The 23113-nt window shown below is 40.5% G+C and overlaps 1 protein-coding gene across 14 annotated transcripts in view; it reads left to right on the top strand.

The window, feature by feature from the left end:
- The window catches only part of ZNF268 (zinc finger protein 268), a 51701-nt gene extending 29513 nt beyond the window's left edge, over positions 1 to 22188 (top strand). For 11 of the 14 annotated variants that reach the window (XR_012019020.1, XR_012019017.1, XR_012019019.1 and 8 more), the window contains 2 exons: positions 3893 to 6562; positions 7830 to 8073. Coding sequence is in view for 2 of the 14 variants with exons in the window: in XM_072801952.1 (XP_072658053.1) it covers positions 3893 to 6324 (2432 nt within the window). In the remaining 12 variants the exon portion in view is untranslated. Of the gene's footprint in view, positions 1 to 3892; positions 9318 to 18211 lie in introns of those variants that run through there. The other 3 variants (XM_072801952.1, XM_072801954.1, XR_012019024.1) reach the window with 2 other exon arrangements.
- Positions 22189 to 23113: the final 925 nt, after the last annotated feature.

Below are 23113 nucleotides of genomic sequence, written 5' to 3'. Positions count from 1 at the left end.
TGTCTCATTTTCAGGAACTGGAACTGTTTATTACATTGCTCCATAGCTACATCATACTTTCTTCTTGGCATTCTGTTTATTCATTCTTCTCTGCTTCTAGCTCTTTCTCCTGGCCCTGGGAAGTCAGCTTAAATCTCCTTCATATGCAGTTCTCTTCACTAATGTTGCTGAAATCTGTTAATAGAAGTTTTTTAAGTAAAGCCCCCATTTTCCCAGTCCCTACCACAAATAAAATCAAGATCTTTCTTGATTGTTCTGTTTATTCCCCAAATGTGCTTGTCTTTTGTATTAGTTCATCTTGATGTTACTGTCAGATACATTTCCCTAATGTGTTCCATCTGTCACGGGCATGATAGAATGAATCTCATTAGTCTTTAGGATTGTATCAACTATAATTTCTGATTAATCCTAAATCAATATACAAAACAGAAGTTATTTATTACCACACATCACCGAAAGTCCTGACGAGGGGCAGTTGTAGGGTTGACTAAACCATCAATTCAGCAAATCACCAAAGGTGCCTCTCCACATGGCCATTCCAAGTCTGTCAACATTTCCCTCAGGTTCACTCCCTCATAGTCATCAGATGGCTTCTACAGTTCCAGCCAATACCTGCAGATACACCACTGGCCAGTAGAACAAGAAAACTGCTTTTTCCACGTGATTCTTTTTATCAGGTGGTAGAGCCTATTGCAGAAAGTCTCAGCTTAGTGGGCTAGGTTTTCATCACATCATCATGCTTACTGGGCTAGGTTTTCATCACCTACCCCTGTCTGAGTAAGACTCTGTCAAGGGAAGTAGGGCCACCACTGTTGTCTCAGATGATGCTTTACTTTCTGGGGTAGAGGTAGCAGTGGAGATTGGTCCCCATTTCCCTGACTGAGGCACATGGCCTTAAGGATGGGCTTGGGGAAAAAAATATCAGTTTTCTGCCAGCCAGGAAAAAGGAAGAAGGATTGTTTGGTTGGCAGCACTGTCTACCTTCCTCCACCTCTTTGGCTAGGCAGCTTCTAGTCATCCTCTTCTAATCCATCCATCTTCAAAAATGTTCCACCATCCCTGCTTTTCTTCTTGTCCTGTATTAATGAAGTCTTGGATCCTCATTCTCAGTGGTAGTTCTTTATGGTCTGGTAACCTGCAGTTAAAGATAAGTTATTCACACCCAACCAGCCAGACAAGTACAGAGTGGTGGAGAGAAGTGCAGGGCAGGTACAACAGGAATCCCCATTCTGAAGAGCAGCCACAGTGAGTGCCACATAGAAGTCACTGGTTTGCAGTGCATTGAAGCCCTGGCTGGGCAGGTTATGCTGGGACTTCCTGCTGTGGCAGTGGCCTAATGAGCCCTTGGTTCCACTTTCTGAGCATGATTATGATTCCCTTTTCCATTGTCTTTGTGGCTACACCCAAGATGGTTGTTTGGGAGAATGCTGTTCTGTAGCTTCAGAAATCTGAATTCTGTCCATGCAAGTGGAGTTTCCAGCTATTACTTTTGAACCACAGTAATCATCTTCAATCATGTTTAAGTAATATTTAAGCTTAGGAAATTCCGTCTTCTATTCATTGGCTTTGGTATTGTTTTGATTTCTGGAATTCTTTGAAATTTCCCTTGAGACCAACCATAGTATCACTTCCTGCCATTATTGTTCCAAAGAGAATGCTTAACAGAAAATGTATTATGTTTCTTGGGAACTCCAATGAAGGAAGTCAGAACTGTGGCTAACCAGGGGAACTGAGGATGGGTTATGATCATAGCTACAGCAGGGTTACAGGGTAGAGAGTATTAAGACAGATTTAGTTTCTATGAACTCTGAAAGTCTACAGGGTTAAGACTGTTAGCCAAACACATGAGCAAATCTGATTCCTGGACAAAGATTCATTAGTCACTGGCCTGTTTTCTTCTTGATAGGAACTTTTCTGAGTTTAGAACCATGGAATAGCCAGTAATACTCTCTCCCAAGCCATCGTGATAGAACCTTCACTTCTCAGTGCAAGGAGGAGGTAATGCCCCCACTTGGGAATTGATGCTTGAGAAAATACAATATGGAGACTATTTACAAAATGAAGAGGGATCAGATTTAAGAGGTAGGGAACCCTGGAATGACATATTAAGGTCCTCTGATCTGCTGTCTCCAAGCCTGACTTGCTGCCATGTTCTCTTAATGCTCTTTTCTCTTTGTGGCCTTGGTCAGCATATTACTTTAGGACATCTAGATCAGGTCCATCCATTCTCTACCAGTCAGCCTCCAGATACTTGTCATTGTGCCTGAGGACTGAATCCTAGGCCTTGTTCCCTCTCCACTTTGTATTTTTGGCTATTGGGTTTTGTTGTCAGCAGCATTTAGTTCACCCTGCCTCCTCTCAGTGTTATATTCCCCCTGGTAAAATCACTTTCATCCCTTTTAGGTCTTTTCATGGTATTTGCTTCCTTATTTCTAAATAACCAGCTTATTCTAGTGCTGATTTTCCCCCAGTGGTGATGATTCAGTATAACAGCATGATGATTCAATTCTCTTTCATGCCCCTTCTCTCATACTTTCAACGATATATGCACTGTCTCTTCTTATAAAGTTAGTTCGTTCGGGTTAGATCAGTCTCCGGTTTTTACATCTTTATGACTATGTAATTTCTAGTCACAGGTGAATCAAGCAAATATGCAATGGCTAATTTTTGTTCATAAATCATTTTATTCGGGGATCCTTGGTTGGCTCAGCAGTTTAGTTCCTGCCTTTGGCCCAGGGCATGATCCTGGAGTCCTGGGATCTAGTCCCACATCAGGTTCCCTGCATGGAGCCTGCTTCTCCCCCTGCCCGTGTCTCTCTGCCTCACTCTCTCTCTGTGTGTGTGTCTCTCATGAATGAATGAGTAAAATCTTAAAAAAAAAAAAATCATTTTTTTTCATTTGAGTTGTTTGCCTGCCCAGTTTTCTCTGTTCTTATCATTAGTATGTATTTATCATTAACCCCAGACTTTTCTTCACATATTTAAGTATTCCTGTGCTTCATTCAGCCATGTTAGTCATTCTGTCTCTTCCTGATTATGCCACTCCCTTGTCCTTGGATGTGCTCTAGTGTGACCCTAGTTTACCTCATACCCTGGCTGTATTACAGTGTTTTATCCTGGAGTCTCCTTTCAGATTTTATTTTCCATATTTATTTTGTGTCATCTTTTTTCTTGGTTTGTTTTGTTGAAGCACCTCTTCAAGTTACTTCCTATGAAAGAGTGCACGAAGTATAACATTTAAGACCTGTGTCTCTGAAAATGTGTATGCTTCTGAGTGTTCTTTTTTATCATCTAATGATGCTAATGTGAAATCAGATGCCATTCTGACTTCAGATTCATTATACAAAACAATTTTACTGTTTTCTCTGGAAGAGAAACTACCTGCTGCTTATCCTCAGTGTTCTGAAACATCACATTGACTTTTCTTGTGACTTTATTTTCATGTATTTGGGCATGCAGTAGAACTTTCTTCCCAAGAGGACTGTAATTTGCAGTGTTTTCTGAGTTTCTTCTGAGTTGAGCACAGTGTTTAGCATGTAATAGGTATTTGACAATTATTTGTTGAAAAAATACAATGCTGAGATCTCTTCCAACTGCTTTATATTTTTCTTATTTTTATTTGTGCCTGTTTTGTTTTCTTTACCCCTTATGCAGCATTTTAAAACTTAAACCATCTCTATTCATTTTTAGTTTTCTATGCCAGTCTTCATTTTTAGTTTTGTTTCTTCTCTCTTGCCAGGAGTTTTGGTACATTTATACTTGAGATTTTATTTATATTAAGAGCTAATGTATGAAACTAAAAATATACCCTCTCTTGACAGTATTTTTAAGGTAATTTTATGCTATGCCAGGATCATGTTATTATTTTTAATGTAACTATTTTCATTGATAGGAAAAGCCTGGGAAATTGATGATCATGTGGAATGGCATCAGGAAAATCAAGATAAGCTGGAAAATATGGCAAAAGGCTACGAATGTACATTTGGGAAACCATGCCTTCTTAGTACAAATTATGTTTCTTCAGGAGAAAAGCTTCATAAGTATGTCACACCTGGAACGAGATTTAAATATAATACAGATTTCAGTAGTGATTATGCTGGAAAGAATCCTAATGAGTTTTATGCACATAGGGAATCATTCCACCATCCTGAACACGAGCAAACTGTTATTGGAATAAAATACTGTGAAAGTAATGAATGTGGAAAAACCATCAACAAGAAGTCACAACTCATATGCCAGCAGATGTGTATAGGAGGAAAACCTTTTGAATGCAGTTTTTGTGGGAAGACCTTCAGCAGTAAGTCGTACCTTGCAATGCATCAGCAAATTCATCTAGAAGAGAAACCTTACAAATGTAAGGGATGTGGGAAAGACTTCAGCAGTAAGTCCTACCTCACTGTCCATCAGAGGACTCACACAGGAGAGAAATTCCATCAATGTAGTGAATGTGGGAAATCCTTCAGCTTCCATTCACAACTTGTCATACATCAGAGAATCCACACAGGTGAGAATCCCTATGAATGCTGCAAATGCGGAAAAGTATTCAGTAGGAAAGACCAGCTTGTTTCACACCAGAGAACTCATTCAGGACAGAAACCTTATGGTTGTAATGAATGTGGTAAGGATTTTGGTTTGAAGTCACAGCTTGTTATACATCAAAGAATTCATACTGGAGAGAAACCCTTTGAATGTAGTGAATGTCAGAAAGCCTTTAATACAAAGTCAAACCTTATGGTACATCAGAGAACCCATACAGGGGAGAAGCCCTATGGTTGTAGTGAATGTGGAAAAGCCTTCACTTTCAAGTCACAGCTCATTGTACATCAGGGGGTTCACACAGGAGTAAAGCCCTATGGGTGCATTCAGTGTGGGAAAGCCTTCAGTTTGAAGTCTCAGCTTATTGTGCATCAGAGAAGTCACACAGGAATGAAACCTTACGTATGCAGTGAATGTGGCAAAGCCTTCAGGAGCAAGTCATACCTCGTTATACATATGAGAACTCACACAGGAGAGAAACTCCATGAATGCAGTGACTGTGGGAAAGCTTTCAGTTTCAATTCACAACTCCTTATACATCAGAGGATTCACACAGGAGAGAGTCCCTATGAATGCCATGAATGTGGGAAAGCCTTCAGTCGGAAATACCAGCTCATTTCACACCAGAGAACCCATGCTGGGGAAAAGCCCTATGAATGCAGTGACTGCGGGAAAACTTTTGGTTTGAAATCACAGCTCATTATACATCAGAGAACTCATACAGGAGAAAAACCCTTTGAATGCAATGACTGTAGCAAAGCCTTTAATACAAAGTCAAACCTTATTGTACATCAGAGGACTCATACAGGGGAGAAGCCCTATGGTTGTAGTGAATGTGGAAAAGCCTTTACTTTTAAGTCACAGCTCATCGTACATCAGGGAGCACACACTGGGGTAAAACCCTATGGATGTAATCAATGTGGAAAAGCCTTTAGTTTGAAGTCACAGCTCATTGTGCATCAGAGAAGTCACACTGGAGTGAAACCCTATGGATGCAGTGAATGTGGAAAAGCCTTCAGGAGCAAGTCTTACCTCATCATACATATGAGAACTCACACAGGAGAGAAACCACATGAATGCAATGAATGCGGGAAATCCTTCAGTTTCAATTCACAACTCATTGTACATCAGAGAATTCACACAGGAGAAAATCCCTATGAATGCAGTGAATGTGGAAAAGCCTTTAATAGGAAAGATCAGCTCATTTCCCATCAGAGAACTCATGCAGGGGAAAAACCTTATGGATGTAGTGACTGTGGCAAAGCATTTAGTAGTAAATCCTATCTCATTATACACATGAGAACTCATTCAGGAGAGAAACCATATGAATGCAACAAATGTGGGAAGGCCTTCATTTGGAAGTCACTACTCATTGTACATGAGCGAATTCATGCAGGGGAGAGCCCTTATAAATGTAGTCAGTGTGAGAAATCCTTCAGTGGAAAATTACAGCTCATTGTACATCAAAGAATGCACACAAGAGAGAAACCCTATGAATGCAGTGAATGTGAGAAAGCCTTCATTAGGAAATCTCAGCTCATTGTACATCAGAGAACTCATTCAGGGGAGAAACCTTATGGATGCAACGAATGTGGAAAAACCTTCTCTCAGAAATCAATCCTCAGTGCACATCAGAGGACTCACACAGGAGAGAAACCCTGTAAATGCACTGAATGTGGAAAAGCCTTCTGTTGGAAGTCACAGCTCATTATGCATCAGAGAACTCATGCAGATGAAAAGCATGTTGAGTTAAATATAAGAAACTTTCTTCCCAAAGTCAATTCATAGGAAATACCCGAAGATTCATATAGAAGAGAAACTCTATAAATGAAATCATCTCATTGTACAGCAGAAAACTAATATTGAATGGAAACCTATGGATGTACAGCATGTGCAGGGGCACCCATAGAAAGCTGCTTTTTACTCATAAAAGAAACCCCAGTAAATGCACACAGGAATGTTATGAATTCAATGAATCTTGTGAAAGTTTTCAGCAGCAAGCCATACCTTTTAAAAGTTTGTACAGGTGAGGAGCTGTATCAATGAACCAAATGTTTAAAAGTTATTTTTTTTTACTGTGATAAAATTTGCAAAGATGAAGTTTCATAAAGCGAATGAATATAGAACACATTCCTTTGAAATTCTTATTAAATAGTAGGATTTTTTTTAAAACAGGATTGTAATGAGAGAAAATGGAAAGCCAACAAATGGCAGAATTATCAAAATCACACACACTTTAGGTATCAGAAGCTCATACCTTGGAGAAATCATACTCTAAATGAGGGAAATTCTTTTTTTTTTTTTAATAAAATAATTTTTATTGGTGTTCAATTTACCAACATACAGAATAACACCCAGTGCTCATCCCGTCAAGTGTCCCCCTCATTGCCTGTCACCCATTCACCCCGACCCCCCGCCCTCCTCCCCTTCCAGCACCCCCAGTTCATTTCCCAGAGTTAGGAGTCTTTATGTTCTCTCTCCCTTTCTGATATTTCCCACACATTTCTTCTCCCTTCCCCTATATTCCCTTTCACTATTATTTATATTCCCCAAATGAATGAGAACATACACTGTCCTTCTCCGATTGACTGACTTCACTCAGCATAATACCCTCCAGTTCCATCCACTTTGAAGCAAATGGTGGGTATTTGTCGTTTCTAATGGCTGAATAATATTCCATTGTATACATAAACCACATCTTCTTTATCCATTCATCTTTCTATGGACACCGAGGCTCCTTCCACAGTTTGGCTATTGTGGACATTGCTGCTATAAACATCGGGGTGCAGGTGTCCCGGCGTTTCATTGCATCTGAATCTTTGGGGTAAATCCCCAACAGTGCAATTGCTGGGTCGTAGGGCAGGTCTATTTTTAACTCTTTGAGGAAGCTCCACACAGTTTTCCAGAGTGGCTACACCAGTTCACATTCCCACCAACAGCGTAAGAGGGTTCCCTTTTCCCCGCATCCTCTCCAACATTTGTTGTTTCCTGCCTTGTTAATTTTTAAATGAGGGAAATTCTTCATCTAGGAAAGACAAACTTCCATTTAAAAATTAGTAATATATGAATGAAGATCTATGAATATATCAGATGGGGTAACAAAACCCTCAGTAGAAAGGTTCACTGTTATTTTGATTGATTTGGAAAATAATTTCCTTTACAAATTATTATGGGGGACATTGTGTTCCAGATGTTCCATATTGTTAGGAAAGGGTTGGGGAAAACACTCAACTGTAATTGATAGGTATGTTCAAAATGAAAAGTTGGTATTTTTCTTTTTTTTTTTTTTACAGTGTAAATAAATGTAATCAGGATAACGAGAAATATATCTTAAGATCTACAGGAATATTCAGATGTTGTCTTCCTTTGTACTATGTGAGTTTTGTGTAGTTTCGCATTTTACTTGTGAATGTCACTTGAGAGGTAAGTTAGATACATGCCATCGTCCAGGGACTTGTGCTTTGTGTAGCAACATTGTTTTTAACAAATACAACTTGTTACTAGAATAATATTTATTAAAATTAAATTTCAATACCACGATCCCTTTCTGCTATTTCGTGCCCTTTGTAAGTGGGCATGGCAACTGTCTCTTTAGGTATATACATCTGCATAGTGCATGCAGGAATCTGTTCTGCCCTCACCAGTTTGAACATCTTGATTTTCACTAAGATAATCTCTCACAGTGTATGAGGTCATGATGGGATCATCATTCAAGGTGCCCTGCCAAGGACCTGGCATGATCATCAAACTAGGCTGAGATATTTATTCCAGACTTCAAATTTCTACTGGACTCCCTAAGTACCAAAAAGCAAACTCACCTTTTGTTTGCTGGTAACATTTCCTGTAATTATTAATTAGTTCCTTCCATGTAGACTACCTAGGATAGCTTTAGCTATTGCCACTTTAAAGTTCTAGTTCGCTTGTCTTTTTCTTTGAATTATCTGGTATGTGTTTAAGGGATAGATTTCAGTGATGCTGCTGAAAGAAAACATACCTCATTTTATCGTGCTTTCCAAGTAATGCTTTTTTTTTTTTCTTTCCAATCTGAAGGCTTGTGACAACCTTGCATTGAGCAAATTTGCTTACTTTTGTTTGTGTCACATTTTAGTAATTCTGGCAATATTTCATAGTTTTTTCATTACTTATGTTGAACTGTGGTCATTGATTATGATTTTCTGAGAGCTCAGCATGTTTTAGCAATATTTTTAATTAAGGTGTGTACCCTGCTTTTTTTTTTTTAGACATAATGCTTTTATACATGTACTAGACTACAGTATAGTGTAAACATGACTTTTATATACATTGAGAAACCGAAAAAATTTCATTTGACTTGGTTTATTGCCACATTTGCTTCATTGTGGTGGTCTGGAATGAACCTGTAATATTTCCAAGGTAATACCTGAATGTACAGCTGCAGAGGCAGGGTGGTAAGAAGTCATTCTGCCTATTCCTTTCCTACAAAGTTAGTTTTCCTCACCAGTTTGCTTACCTGAAAGAACATTTACCTGGAAAGAGTTGGGACCATGGCATTCAGGATGTTGTCAGAGGAATGTGACTATTCCAAACTGCAGGCATTTCTGAAACATCCTGCACTTCCTTTGTATTTCACAAGGGAATCCCATCTTTTACTCAAAGAAATGGTTCTTTGTAGGAGGTATTTAATGATTTCTGAATGTTTGGTCCGTACTTTGTTCAGCTCAATATACAAGATCCTACCAGCGGTTCGCCCCAGGGTAGTTTACAGAAGGGAAGAGAAAACTTGCAGAGAGAAGAAATGCCAGGTATTTGCTAAAATATATACCCTAAATCTGGAAAATATGAATGTTTTTATCATGCATGTTCTGAGAAGATTCACACATAATAAGGAGTGAACAGCTAAGAAGAAGTCTATATTCAGTTTACTACTGCCCAGTGTCAATTAGATTTTAAAGGTTTCTGTATTGTGTGATGCAAACCCACATGCAACCTTGCCCAGGAGAAGCCAGAAATGTTGACATAATGATGATAGAAGTCAAGTTCTGTGTGAAAGGCTAATGCTAACAATCTTAAGTGAAAATTTGGAGTGCTTGGCTGGCTCAGTCTGTGGAGGGTGCAACTCTTGATCTTAAGGTTGTGAGTTCAAGCTCCACGTTGGGTGTAGAGATTGCCTTAAAGAATAAAGTCTTTTAAAAAAAGAAAAGAAAATTAACCAGATAAATGAAATGTAACAGAATGACTCGATCTACAATTAGTAAACAAAAAGTAAAAAATTGAATGTCTGGCTTGAAGATCTGTTCTTTCTAAACCCATCCAAGCCTCAAAGCAGGAAGAAGCTCCAGAGACTTTCTGTAGTAGCTGATAATTCTTGGGAAAATTCAAGGATCAATAATCCAGCACTTTATAACTTCCCCCAAGAATTGACACGTGAGGGATAAATGACTTGGAATTCGTATTTGTGAACATAGTTTGAAATATAGTAAATGTAATTGTAGCAAAATGAATCTAATGATGTGGAAGTTTGTTTTTTTTTTAATGGCATGACAATCTTAAATGCTGCAGACTACTAGTTCTATCTCCAGTGACCTTTCATTACCAACAGAATCACTGTACTTCTCATAATGACAGTGCCCAGCCCAAGAGCCACATTTCCCCATTGTCTTTGTAGGAAAGTATGATATTGCTACTAAATTCTGAGTAATGAGATAGAGATTGCTGACAGTGTCTAAGGGAAGGTTGACAGAAGTCAGCTGTGGGGATGTCTGGTAATGAAGGGGCTGTTATACCATCCCTACACCACCAAGGGGAAATGAACTGTCTTATTTAAGCCACCTTTTCTTTTTTGGTAGGAAGAGTTTGCTTTCATATGCAGCAGAATGTAACCCTATAAAAATATATTATGTTTGGGAAATTTAGTATTGGAAAATCTTTTCATAAAATTAACCACACTACCAGATAAAAGACCATATGTGTGTAGATAACACATATGATGGAATTTAATACTCCTAGAATTTTTAAATACTATTCAATTAGGAATGGAAATAAAGTGCTTTAACTTTGCAAGGAGTATGTTCCAAAAACTGACAAACGTCACACTTATTGGGATATATATATACATATCTTTATATTGAGAAAATTACAAGGATGCTCATCACATTTATTTACTTATGTAAGTTAGATTTGCAATAATAAAGTATAACACGCAGTGTTAATCCCATCAAGTGGCCTCCTAGTGCCCATCACTCAGTTGCCACATCCCGCCACCCACCTCCCCATCCACTACACTTTGTTCATTTCCCAGAGTTAGGAGTCTCTCATGTTTTGTCACCCTTTATAATTTTCCCCAATCAGTTCCCTTCTTTCCCCTATAATAGCTTTCACTATTTCTTATATTCTCTGTATGAGTGAATCCATTTGATGATTGTCCTTCTCCAATGGACTTATTCATTCAGCATGATACTCTCCAGTTCCATCCACATCGAAGCAAATGGTGTGAATTCATCCATTCTGATGGCTGAGTAATATTCCTATAAATAGATAACCACATCTTCTTTATCTGTTCATCTTTCGATGGACACCAAAGCTCCATCCACAGTTGGGCTATTGTGGACATTGCTGCTATAAACATTGGGGTGCAGGTGCCTTGGTATTTCACTGCATCTGTATCTTTGGGGTAAATCCCCAGCAGTGCAATTGCTGGGTCATGGGGCAATTCTATTTTTAACTCTTTGAGGAACCTCCACACTGTTTTCCAGAGTGGCTGCACCAGTTCACATTCCCACCAACAGTGCAAGAGGGTTCCCCTTTCTCCACATCCTCTCCAACATTTGAGATGGTGTGAAATGGTATCTCATTGTGGTTTTGATTTGTATTTCCCTGATGGCAAGTGATGCGGAGCATTTTCTCATGTGCTTGTTGACCATGTCTCTGTCTTCCTCTGTGAGATCTCTGTTCATGTCTTTTGCCCATTTCTTGATTGGATTGTTTCTTTGCTGTTGAGTTTAATAAGTTCTTTATAGATCTTGGATACTAACCCTTTATCTGATGTCATTTACAAATGTCTTCTCCCATTCTGTAGGTTGTCTTTTAGTTTTGTTGACTATTTCTTTCTTGTGCAGAAGCTTTTTGTCTTGATTAAGTCCCAATAATTCATTTTTGCTTTTGCTTCCCTTGTCTTCATAGATATATCTTGCAGGAAGTTACCGTGTCCACATTCAAAAAGGGTGTTACCTGTGCTCTCCCCTAGGATTTTGATGGATTCTTGTCTCACATTTAGATCTTTCATCCCATTTTGAGTTTACCTTTGTATGTGGTGTAAGAGAATGGTCTAGTTTCATTCTTCTGTATGTGGCTGTCCAATTTTCCCAGCACCACTTATTGAAGATAGTCTTTCCTGCTTTGTCAAATATTAATTGACCAGAGTCTAGGGCCCATTTCTGGGTTCTCTATTCTGTTCCATTGATCTATTTGTGTTTGTGCCAGTATCACACTGTCTTAAAGATCACAGCTATGTAGTACAACTTGAAATCCGGCATTGTGATGCCCCCAGCATTGTTTTTTGTTGTTGTTGTTGTTTATTTTCAATATTCTCCTATTTGGGGTCTTTTCTGATTGCTGAGGAATGTTCCGTCTAACCCTACACTCAGAAGAGTTTTGATCAGGAATGGATGCTGTAATTTGTCAAATTCTTTCACTGCATCTATTGAGAGGATAATAGGGTTCTTGTTTTTTCTCTTGTTGATGTGATCTATCATGTTGATTGTTGATTGTTTTACGAGTATTGAACCAACATTGCATCCTGGGGATAAATCCCACTTGGTCATAGTGAATAATCTTCTTAGGTACTCTTGGATCCTATCGGCTTTTATTTTGGTGAGAATTTTTGCATCTATGTTCATCAGGGATATTGGTCTATAATTCTCCTTTTTGGTGGGGTCTTTGTCTGGTTTTGGAATCAAGGTGATGCTGGCCTCATAAAATGATTTTGCAAGTATTCCATCCTGATCTGTCCTTTGGAACAGCTTTATTAGAATAGGTGTTGTTTCTTCCTAAATGTTTGGTAGAATTCCTCTAGGAAGCCATCTGGTCCTGGACTTTTGTGTCTTGGGAGGTTTTTGATGACTGATTAAATTTCCTCACTGGTTATTGACCTGTTCAGGTTTTCTATTTCTTCTTGTTCCAGCTTTGGTAATTTGGGGTTTTCCAGAAATGCATCAATTTCTTCTAGAGTGCCTAAATTATTGGAGTATAGCTGCTCATAATACGTTTTAAAAATAGTTTGTATTTCCTTAGTATTTTCCTTATTGGTGGTGATCTCTCCTTTTTAATTCTCATTTTATTAATTTGAGTCTTTTCTCTTTTGTTTTTAATTAGGCTGACTAATGGTTTATCTATCTTATTAGTTCTTTCAAAGAACCAACACTTGTTGATCTGTTCTACAGTCCTTCTGGTCTCTATTTCATTGAGTTCTACTCAAGTCTATTAACTCTCTTCTGCTGTGTGTATGTTTTATTTGCTGTTCTTTCTCCAGTTCCTTTAGGTGCAAGGTTAGCTTTTGTATTTGAGTTTTTTCCAGTTTTTGGATGGATGCTTGCATTGTGATGTATTTCCCTCTCAGGACTGCTTTTGCTGTATCCCAAATATTTTGAAAGGTTGTATCTTCATTCTTATTAGTTTCCATGAATCTCTCATTCTTCTCTAATTTCCTGGTTGACTCTTTCATCTTTTAGCAGGATGCTCTATAACCTCCACGTGTTTGAAATCCTTCCAAATTTCTTCTTATGGTTGAGTTCAAGTTTCAAAGCATTATGGTCTGAAAATATGCAGGGGACAATCCCAATCTTTTGGTATCAGTTAAGACCTGATTTGTGACCCAGTATATGTTCTATTCTGCAGAAAGTTCCATGTGCACTTAAGAAGAATGTGTATTCAGTTGCGTTTGGATGTAAAGTTCTGTAAATATCTGTAAAATCCATCTGGTCCAGTGTATCATTTAAAGCTCTTGTTTCTTTAGAGATGTTGTGCTCAGAATATCTGTTATTTTCAGAAAGTGCTGTGTTGATGTCTCCCAGTATATGTGTATTCTTTTTTTTTTTTTAAAGAAGGATATATTTTTTAAAGATTTATTTATTTATTCATGAGAGAGAGAGGCAGAAACACAGGCAGAGGGATAAGCAGGCTCCATGTCGGGAGCCCGACGCTGGACTCGATCGCGGGACTCCAGGATCCGCCCTGGGCCAAAGGCAGGTGCCAAACTGCTGAGCCATCCAGGGATACCCAGTGTATTCTTATCTAAGTATGTCTTTACTTTGGTTATTAATTGATTGATATATGTGGCAGCTCCCACATTAGGGGCATAAAGATTCATGATTGTTAGGTCCTCTTGTTGGATAGATCCTTTTTTTTTTTTTTTTTATGACAGTCACACACACACAGAGATAGATAGATAGAGAGAGAGAGAGAGAGAGGCAGAGACACAGGCAGAGGGAGAAGCAGGCTCCATGCACCAGGAGCCAGATGTGGGATTCAATCCCGGGTCTCCAGGATCGCGCCCTGGGCCAAAGGCAGACACCAAACTGCTGCGCCACCCAGGGATCCCTGGATAGATCCTTTAAGCATGATATAGGGGATCCTTGGGTGGCTTACTGTTTTAGTGCCTGCCTTCAGCCTAGCACATAACCCTGGAGTCTGAGGATCACGTCCTGCATCGGGCTCCCTGTATGGAGCCTCCTTCTGCCTATATCTCTTTCTCTGTGTCTCTCATGAATAAATAAATAAAATCTTTAAAAATAAAAGTATGATATAGTGTCCCTCTCATCTCTTACTACAGTCTTTGGGAAAAGTTTAATTTATCTGATAGGATTGCTACCCCAGCTTTCTTTTGAGGACCATTTGAATGGTAAATGGTTCTCCAACCTTTATTTTCAGGCTGTAGGTGTCCTTAGGTCTAAAATGAGTCTCTTGTAGACAGCAAATCGATGGGTCTTGCTTTTTTATCCAGTCTGAAACCCTGCACCTTTTGATGGGATCATTAAGCCCATTCATGTTCAGAGTTACTATTGAAAGATATGAATTTAGTGTCATCATAATACCTATTCAGTCCCTGTTTTTGTAGATAGTTTCTTGGGGTGTCCTCTTTCTATTACAGTCCCTCTAAATATTTCTTGCAGAGCTGGTTTGGTGGTCACATTCTTATAGTTTCTGCCTATCTTGGAAGCTCTTTATCTCTCCTATTTTGAATGAGAGCCTTGTTGGATAGAGTATTCTTGGCTGTATGTTCTTCTCATTTAGGACCCTGAATATATCCTGCCAGCCCTTTCTGGCCTGCCAGGTCTTTGTGGAGAGGTCTGCTATTTTTTTTTTTTTTTTCTAGAAAACAAATACAAGGGATAACAGGTGGAGAGGTCTGCTATTAACCTAATACTTCTCCCCATAAATGTTAGGGGGTTCTTGTCTCTTGCTGCTTTAAGGATCTTCTCTTTATCTTTGGAATTTGCAAGTTTCACTATTAAATGTGGGGTGTTGAACAGTTTTTATTGATTTAGGGGGGATCTCTCTATCTGCTGGATCTGAATGCCTGTTTCCCTCCCCACGTTACAGAAGTTCTCAGCTATGATTTGTTCAAATATGCGTTCTGGTCCTCTGTCCCTCTCAGCGCCCTCTGGAACCCCAATTAAACTTAGATTTTTCCTTCTGAGGCTGTCATTTATTTCCCTTAACCTTCCTCATGATATATATATTTTTTTATGATAGAGAGAGAGAGAGAGGCAGAGACACAGGCAGAGAGAGAAGCAGGCTCCATGCACCGGGAGCCCGAGTGGGACTCGATCCCAGGTCTCCAGGATCGCGCCCTAGGCCAAAGGCAGGCACCAAACCGCTACGCCACCCAGGGATCCCCTCCTCATGATATTTTAATTGTTTTTCTCTTTTTCCTCAGCTTCCTACCTTGCCATCAACTGTCTTCTATGTCACTCACTCATTCTTCTACCTCATTAACCCTTGTCATTAGGACGTTGAATTTGGATTGCATCTCATTTGATTGATTTTTAATTTCGTCCTGGTTAGATCTAAAGTCTGCAGTCATGAAGTCTCTTTCGTCCACTATGCTTTTTTCCAGAGCCACCAGTAGCTTTATAACTGTGCTTCTGAATTGGCTTTCTGACATGGAATTGTTTTTTATTTTTTATTTTTTATTGGTGTCCAATTTGCCAAGATCTAGAATAACACCCAGTGCTCATCCCATCAAGTGCCACCCTCAGTGCCCGTCACCCAGTCACCCCCACCCCCGCCCACCTCCCTTTCTACCACCCCTTGTTCTTTTCCCAGAGTTAGGAGTCTCTCATGTTCTGTCTCCCTCTCTGATATTTCCCACTCACTTTTTCTCCTTTCCCCTTTATTCCCTTTCACTATTTTTTATATTCCCCAAATGAATGAGACCATATAATGTTTGTCCTTCTCCGATTGACTTATTTCACTCAGCATAATACCCTCCAGGTCCCTCCACATAGAAGCAAATATTGTGTATTTGTCATTTCTAATGGCTAATATTCCATTTTATACATATACCACATCTTCTTTATCTATTCATCTTTCGATGGAGACCCATTCATCTTCTAGCAGGATGCTCTTTAACCTCCATGTCTTTGAGTCTTCCAAATTTCTTCTTGTGATTGAGTTCAAGTTTCAAAGCATTGAGGTGTGAAAATATCCAGGGGACAATCCCAATATTTTGGTATCAGTTGACACCTGATTTGTGACCCAGTATGTGGTCTATTTTGGAGAAAGTTCCATGTGCACTTGAGAAGAATATGTATTCAGTTGTGTTCAGATGCTAGTTCTTTTTTTTTTTTTAAGATTTTATTTATTTATTCACGATAGACATAGAGCGAGAGGCAGAGACACAGGCAGAGGGAGAAACAGGCTTTATGCAGGGAGCCTGACACAGGACTCGATCCCAGGACTTCAAGATTGCGCCTTGGGCCAAAGGCAGGCACTAAACCGCTGAGCCACCCAGGGATGGCTAGTTCTGTATATATCTGTGAAATCCAACTGGTCCAATGTATCACTTAAGGGCCTTGTTTCTTTGATGATGTTGTGCTTAGAATATCTGTCATTTGCAGAAAGTTCTGTGTTGAAGTCTCCTATTATTATTCTTTTTTTTTAAATAAATTTATTTTTTATTGGTGTTCAATTTACCAACATACAGAATAACACCCAGTGCTCATCCCGTCAAGTGCCCCCCTCAGTGCCCGTCACCCATTCACCCTCACCCCCCGCCCTCCTCCCCTTCCACCAACCCTAGTTCGTTTCCCAGAGTTAGGAGTCTTTATGTTCTGTTATTAGAGTATTCTTATTTAAGTATGTCTTTACTTTGGTTATTAATTGATATAGTTGGCAGCTCCCACAATAGGGGCATAAATATTCATGATATTTAGGTCCTCTTTTTGGATAGACCCTTTAAATATGATATAGTGTCCCTCTTCATCTCTTACTACAGTCTTTTGGATAAACTTTATCTGATATGAGGAATGCTACTCCAGCTTTTTTTTGAGGACCCTTTGAATGGTAAATGGTTCTCCACCCTTTTATTTTCAGCCTGTAGGTGTCCTTAGGTCTAAAATGAATCTTTTGTAGACAGCAAATAGGTGGGTCTTGCTTTTTCATCCAGTCCAAAACTCTGCATCTCTTGATGGGATCATTTAACTCGTTCTTGTTCAGAGTATGTATTAAAAGATATGAATTTTGTGTCATCGTAATACTTATTCAGTCTCTGTTTTTTGTGGATTGCTTCTCTGGGCTCCCTCTTTGTTTTTCAGGGTCCCCCTTAATATTTCTTGCAGAGTTGTTTTGGTGGTCACATATTCTTTCTGTTCCTACCTATCTTGGAAACTCTTTGTCTTCCATTCTGAATGGCAGCCTTGCTGGATAAAGTATTCTTGGCTGCATGTTATTCTCATTTAGGACCCTGAATATATCCTGCCAGCCCTTTGTGGCCTGCCAGATCCCTGTGGAGAGGTCTGCTCTTAATCTGATATTTCTCCCCATGTAAGTTAGGGATCTCTTGTCTCTTGCTGCTTTAAGGATTTTCTCTTTATCTTTGTAATTTGCAAGTTTCACTATTAAATGTTGAGGTGCTGAACGGTTTTTATTGTTTGGTGGTGTGGGGAGCACCTCTCTATCTCCTGGATCTAATTGCCTGTTTCTCTCCCCAAACTAGGGAAGTTCTCAGCTATGGTTTCGTCAAATATACTTTGTGGCCATCTGTCCATCTCGGAGTTTTGTGGAACTCCAATTATACGTAGATTCTTCCTTCTCAGGCTATCAGTTATTAAGCATTTCCTCATGGTCTCTTAGTATGTTCCTCTTTTTTCCTTAGCTTCCTCCTTACCATCAAGTTATCTTCTATGTTACTCACTCTTTCTTCCAGTTCATTAACCCTAGCAGTTAGAACATCCAGTTTGGATTGCATCTCATTTAATTGATTTTCAATTTTTGCCTGATTAGATCTCAGTTCTTCAGTAACAAAGTCTCCAGATTCCTTTATGCTTTTTTACAGAGAGACAGGTAGCTTTAAATTGTGCTTCTGAATTGGATTCCTGACATCGTATTGAAATCCAAATTCTGTCACTCTGTGGCAGAGGGTACTGTTTCCGGTTCTTTCTTTTGTGGTGAATTCTTCCTTCTTGTCATTTTTTTCCAGTTCAGAGTATTTCTATGAGAAGGCTGAGTCAAGAATATCAACCACGACTTAAGTAAAATACACCCTAGATGATTCCAAAGAGGTCAGAGACCAAAAATGAAAGAACAAAAAATAAACCAAAAGAGCAACAAGTGAAAAAGAAATTTTAAAACAAAGTAGTAAAAAATAAAAGGCCTAAAACCAAAGAAGGAGAAGGAGAAGAAAGAAGAAAGAAGAAAGAAGAAGAAGAGAAAAGAGAAAAAGGATAAAAAAGGTAAAGAGGAAAAAAAAAATAGGATCGTGATGGTGAAAAGTTGTAGTGGAGGGAGAATGTAGTCCAGCTGAGGGGTGCTAGAGAGTGATTCAGTTGGTTCTGAGTCTATTAAGTTCTGTATGTTAGAAGATGCTCAATCCCAAATTTATATAAACCAGCAATACTTATATAAAGCCCCAACATTGACCACCAAAACATGAACCAGATAAAAGAAGGGGATAGAACGGCAATGAAGAGAGAATATAATCTCACAGAATGAATCAGCATGGTATTCCACTTGGTTGGGGGTGCGTGCTGGTCATGTTTTAGAAAATATGAACTTTCACCATTGTAGAACAAAATGAGGCAGAAAAAATACAAAACACAAACCCATAACTCATTTATCTCCCAAAATTAAATTGAATACATTGAAGGGAATGCAGAAGTGAAAAATACATCTAAGAGATGTAATTGTAGAAATATAAAAGTCAAAAAGGAAAAAATTTAAAAACAAAGAGGTGGTAAAATATTGTAGTTAAGGTGGGAAAAGAGAAAAATATTGGAAATTTTTAGTCTGATATAAAAATGAGTTGTAATAGAAAAAGGAAAAAAAATTTAAAAAGGGGGGATACCTTCTAGTTCTATATACTATAAATCCCTCGACTTTCCCTGGCGCTTTCCAGCGCTGCTTGGTCAAGGACTTGCTCTTCCCCTGTCCTTCCACCTTGTCTTCTGGGGGAGGGGCCTGCTGTGCTGACTCAGGTGTATGTACCTGGGGGATATTCCCCACCCCCACCAGGTGCAGGGCTCAGTGGGAGCTGTTTATCCGGTGAGGCCTCTGTTCCCTGGTGGCCCTGCCCCTTCCAGGCACATGATGAAATAAGGAGGAACAACACTGGGGGCGGCCAGGTCTCCAGCTCTGGAGTCAGCTCCCCACAGTAACTACCACAGTCTCCCACTCCGCACTGGCCTGGATGCTCCCGGGGCAGCGCGGGGGCGCCCTGGCAGCAGGGGAGTCCTCACTGTCCTGTGCCCTCCCCGCCTCCACCTGTCCTGGGGGAGTATAGGATGGTGAGCTCTGTCCCCTCGGTGCCCTGGGATCCAGGGCCCTGTGTTGGTGGAACTGTGTACCGGGGGCCGAGGCTCCTGAAGGGAGCAGGGCACAGATACCTCCATCCGGAGCCACCCACCAAACCAATTGGCTTCTCCCAGATGCCCTGCCAGGTTCCCACTCCAGCCCTTTACTGAAATCGGTCCACAGTTTGTGTTGTGCTTTCCCCCTTGGCGCACTTCCTCTATTAGTGACTCTGGGAAACTGGAGGCTTCATTGTCCCTCCTGCAATTCTTTTTTTTTTTTTTTTTTTAAGATTCCATTTTATTTTATTCATGATAGACAGACTGAAAGAGGCAGAGACACAGGCAGAGGGAGAACCAGGCTCCATGCAGGGAGTCTGATGTGGAGCTCAATCCCGGGACCCCAGGATCACAGCCTGGGCCAAAGGCAGGCACCAAACTGCTGAGCCACCCAGGGATTCCACCCCCCCCTTTTTTTAATTTTTTTTTTTTTTAATTTATGATAGTCACACAGAGAGAGAGAGAGAGAGAGAGGCAGAGACACAGGCAGAGGGAGAAGCAGGCTCCATGCACCGGGAGCCCAATGTGGGACTGGATCCCAGCTCTCCAGGATCGCACCCTGGGCCAAAGGCAGGCACCAAACCGCTGCGCCACCCAGGGATCCCCCCCTTTTTTTAAAGCCCTCCTGCAATTCTGCCCGATTTCTCTCCTAAGCACTTTTCCATCTTGGAAGAATCTGGTGCGGATTTTTAAAGTTCCCACTTCTCTGGGGCTGGGCTTTCCTGTCCCGGAGGCTTTTGGCCCTGGCTCTTGTGGTGCCCCTCCCGCACTTGATTCTTTTTTTTTTTTTTTTTTTTCCTGCCTTCCTACCTTGCTAGAATGAAAATCTTTCTCTCTGTAGCATTCCGGCTTTTCTCTCTTTAAATCTCAGGTGGAATTCGTAGGTGTTCAGGATGGCTTGAAAGTTTTCTAGGTAAGCCAGATAAGTTGAGGACCCTACTTTTCCACTATCTTGCCCCTCTCCGTTCATCACTTTTATTGAGCAGTGTATGACAGTTATAGCCAACGTGTGAAAACTGAAAGTAAGGAATTGGCGTGAGGGCAGAAAAAAAAGTTCCATTGTTTGAAGATGTGGTTGTCTCTTTAGAAAAGGCAAAATAAATTTCAAGGAAATATTTAGAGTTGAAAATAGAGTAGGACTTGTATTTTTCTGCTTCTGGCTAAACTGGATAAGCTACAACATCTTAGAAAACTGAGAATCTGGGCACCTGGGTGGCTCATTGGTGAAGTGTCTGCCTTTGGCTCAGGTCATGATCCTAGGGTGCTGGGATTGAGTCCTGGCATTGGGCTCCCTGCTCAGCAGAGAGTCTGCTTCTCCCTCTTCTCACTCCCTCATGTTCTTTCTCACTATTTCTTTCATAAAAAAAAATAAATAAATATCTTAAAAAAACAGACCCTGAGAACCCAAGCCCAGATGAACAGCAGTAGAAAATAGGGAGCACTCTATATAAGAAATGAGAATTGCTGCTCATCCTTTATGAAAGGGAGGAAGAGGAGAGACTGGCATGGAAGAGGAGAAGCGAGACAAGCAGCTTGCTTGTGAACCAGCACCACATGTCAGAATCCCACCACCCCTGCCTCGGAGGAGTATACAGTCAGCTCTTTGCCATGGGTCATGGAACCCTGGAAAGAGAAAACCTTAAAAAATCTTGTTGAGTTGCTAGGTCCTCCTTTAAGTGCAAGGTGCATCCTCTCTGGAGGCAGAAAGATGGACAGGGCAACATTTAAGGGGAACCCTTTAGAAGCACTCAGGACTTTCAGGCAGGGGAAGGAGGGATAGATAGCTGAGAGAGCACACTAGCTCTCCCACCCCATAAGAGAATCAATGCAGGCACTCAGATCTTTCTGTCACACAACATGGGAGAGGGCTCAGGAGAACCAAGAAGCTCCAGGGCATCGCAAGCCTTCTCACAGGCTGGGATATTGTCCTCAGTGAGCCTGGGATGAGACAGCAGCACTGAAACATCTCTGGGAGATTGCAAATCGTAACAATTGGGAAACACAGACCTCACCAACCCAGAAAGCTGGACATTGGGCGAGGAGGTAGTTCACACAGTTGTGAAAGCTGACAGCTTTGAAAACCAAACCTGTGACTATGACATCACTTGGCTTTTCCTCTCCTTGCTGTAGACTCAGGAGATATGCATACATGTGTTTACTCTAAAGTGTCATAAGAATATTCATGGCATTAATACTGATAATATATGCACTGCAAACCGTTAAAACTTCCAACGGTTGAATGGATAAACAATTTGTGGTATAATGGAAGCACAAAATTGTACACCACAATGAAATACCCACCTTATAGGCTCCTCCCAAACGTGCTGCCTGGCACACCTGTATGCTCAGTAAATAGCCCTGGGGCTCTCAAGCCTGGAGTACTGCTGCACTTGATCTACCCCCAGAGGCTGGGACGTTTGTAGCAGGCGAAAGGGGCCTTGCTTGAGGACGGCACCATGACCTAGCCACCTCTGAGCCCGAGGCACAGAGAAAACTCCTAACACCCATCTTGTCTTTTAAAACATTTTTGTCATTTGTTCATTGTGGATTCTCTGGTGTTAATTTAAAATTTTAAAAATATTCCATTAAAATGTTGTTTGTCTTGTCTTGATTACCGGGTTTGTTTATGCTTCACTTGCCTCTCCCTGGTCCTGGTCTTACATGGAGGATAAAATGTAATGCAGCCTGAACTTTAATAGATCTAGACCCCTGGAGAGTTGGTCCCCACCTCTTGAGTCATTGTCCAGCATATGAAGCTGGAAGCTAGAGCCACAAAGGAGGCATGCCATGGCGGTGTTAGGGGCTGCTGGATTGTGACAGAAGAGGACACTGGAGTGCTTTGACCTCCTCGAAGATGTTCAGCTGGAGATGAAACTTGACAGAATCACTGAGCTTGTGAAAGAAAAGGGTCCTGCCCTCTATTGGGGCTGTCAGTCTGAAGTACGTCTGTCTCAGCCAAAGAAATATCCTCTGGGAGGATGCTTACATTTTAATGGAAGGTCCTGTTTTCCTGTTCGCTGTCCCCATCCACATCCACCTTCTTTCATGACAGGAAGGGTGGCTGAACCACTATGGGGGTCCTGTGTATGTCCCCTCAGTGCTTTATAGGACTTTACCCAGGACACCTGGTCCCCCCTATTTCTGTCAGGCAGCTCTCTCCCAGGTGTTAACACCTCAGGTCCCTGGCTCCCTATACTCCTGTGATTGAGATAATCTGTACTCAAAGAGTGCTATCTTCATCATCATTTTGTTTCTTATGTATAATTTTTTTTAACACATTAAAGATCTGGTAAGGTAGATTCCTCCATATTACTTCTATTTTTTAGAAAACTGGTGGGGGCACCTTACCAGCTCAACTGGAGAAACGTGACTCTTGATCTGGGGGTCATGGGTTGGAGCCCCACACTGGGGATAGACATTACTAAAAAAAAAGTAAATAAGCTTGGGAAAAAAGTTTGATGTTTCTTGTACTTTTCCCCAATTAGCTGAACACGTTTTTAAAATCCCTGATCCATAGAAGATTGAGGAGCAATCTA

Source organism: Canis lupus, chromosome 27 (assembly GCF_048164855.1).
Source record: "Canis lupus baileyi chromosome 27, mCanLup2.hap1, whole genome shotgun sequence".
Classification (NCBI taxonomy): domain Eukaryota; kingdom Metazoa; phylum Chordata; class Mammalia; order Carnivora; family Canidae; genus Canis; species Canis lupus.
The sequence above is the reverse complement of the archived record's forward strand: the minus strand, read 5'-3'. Positions and strand labels throughout refer to the sequence as shown.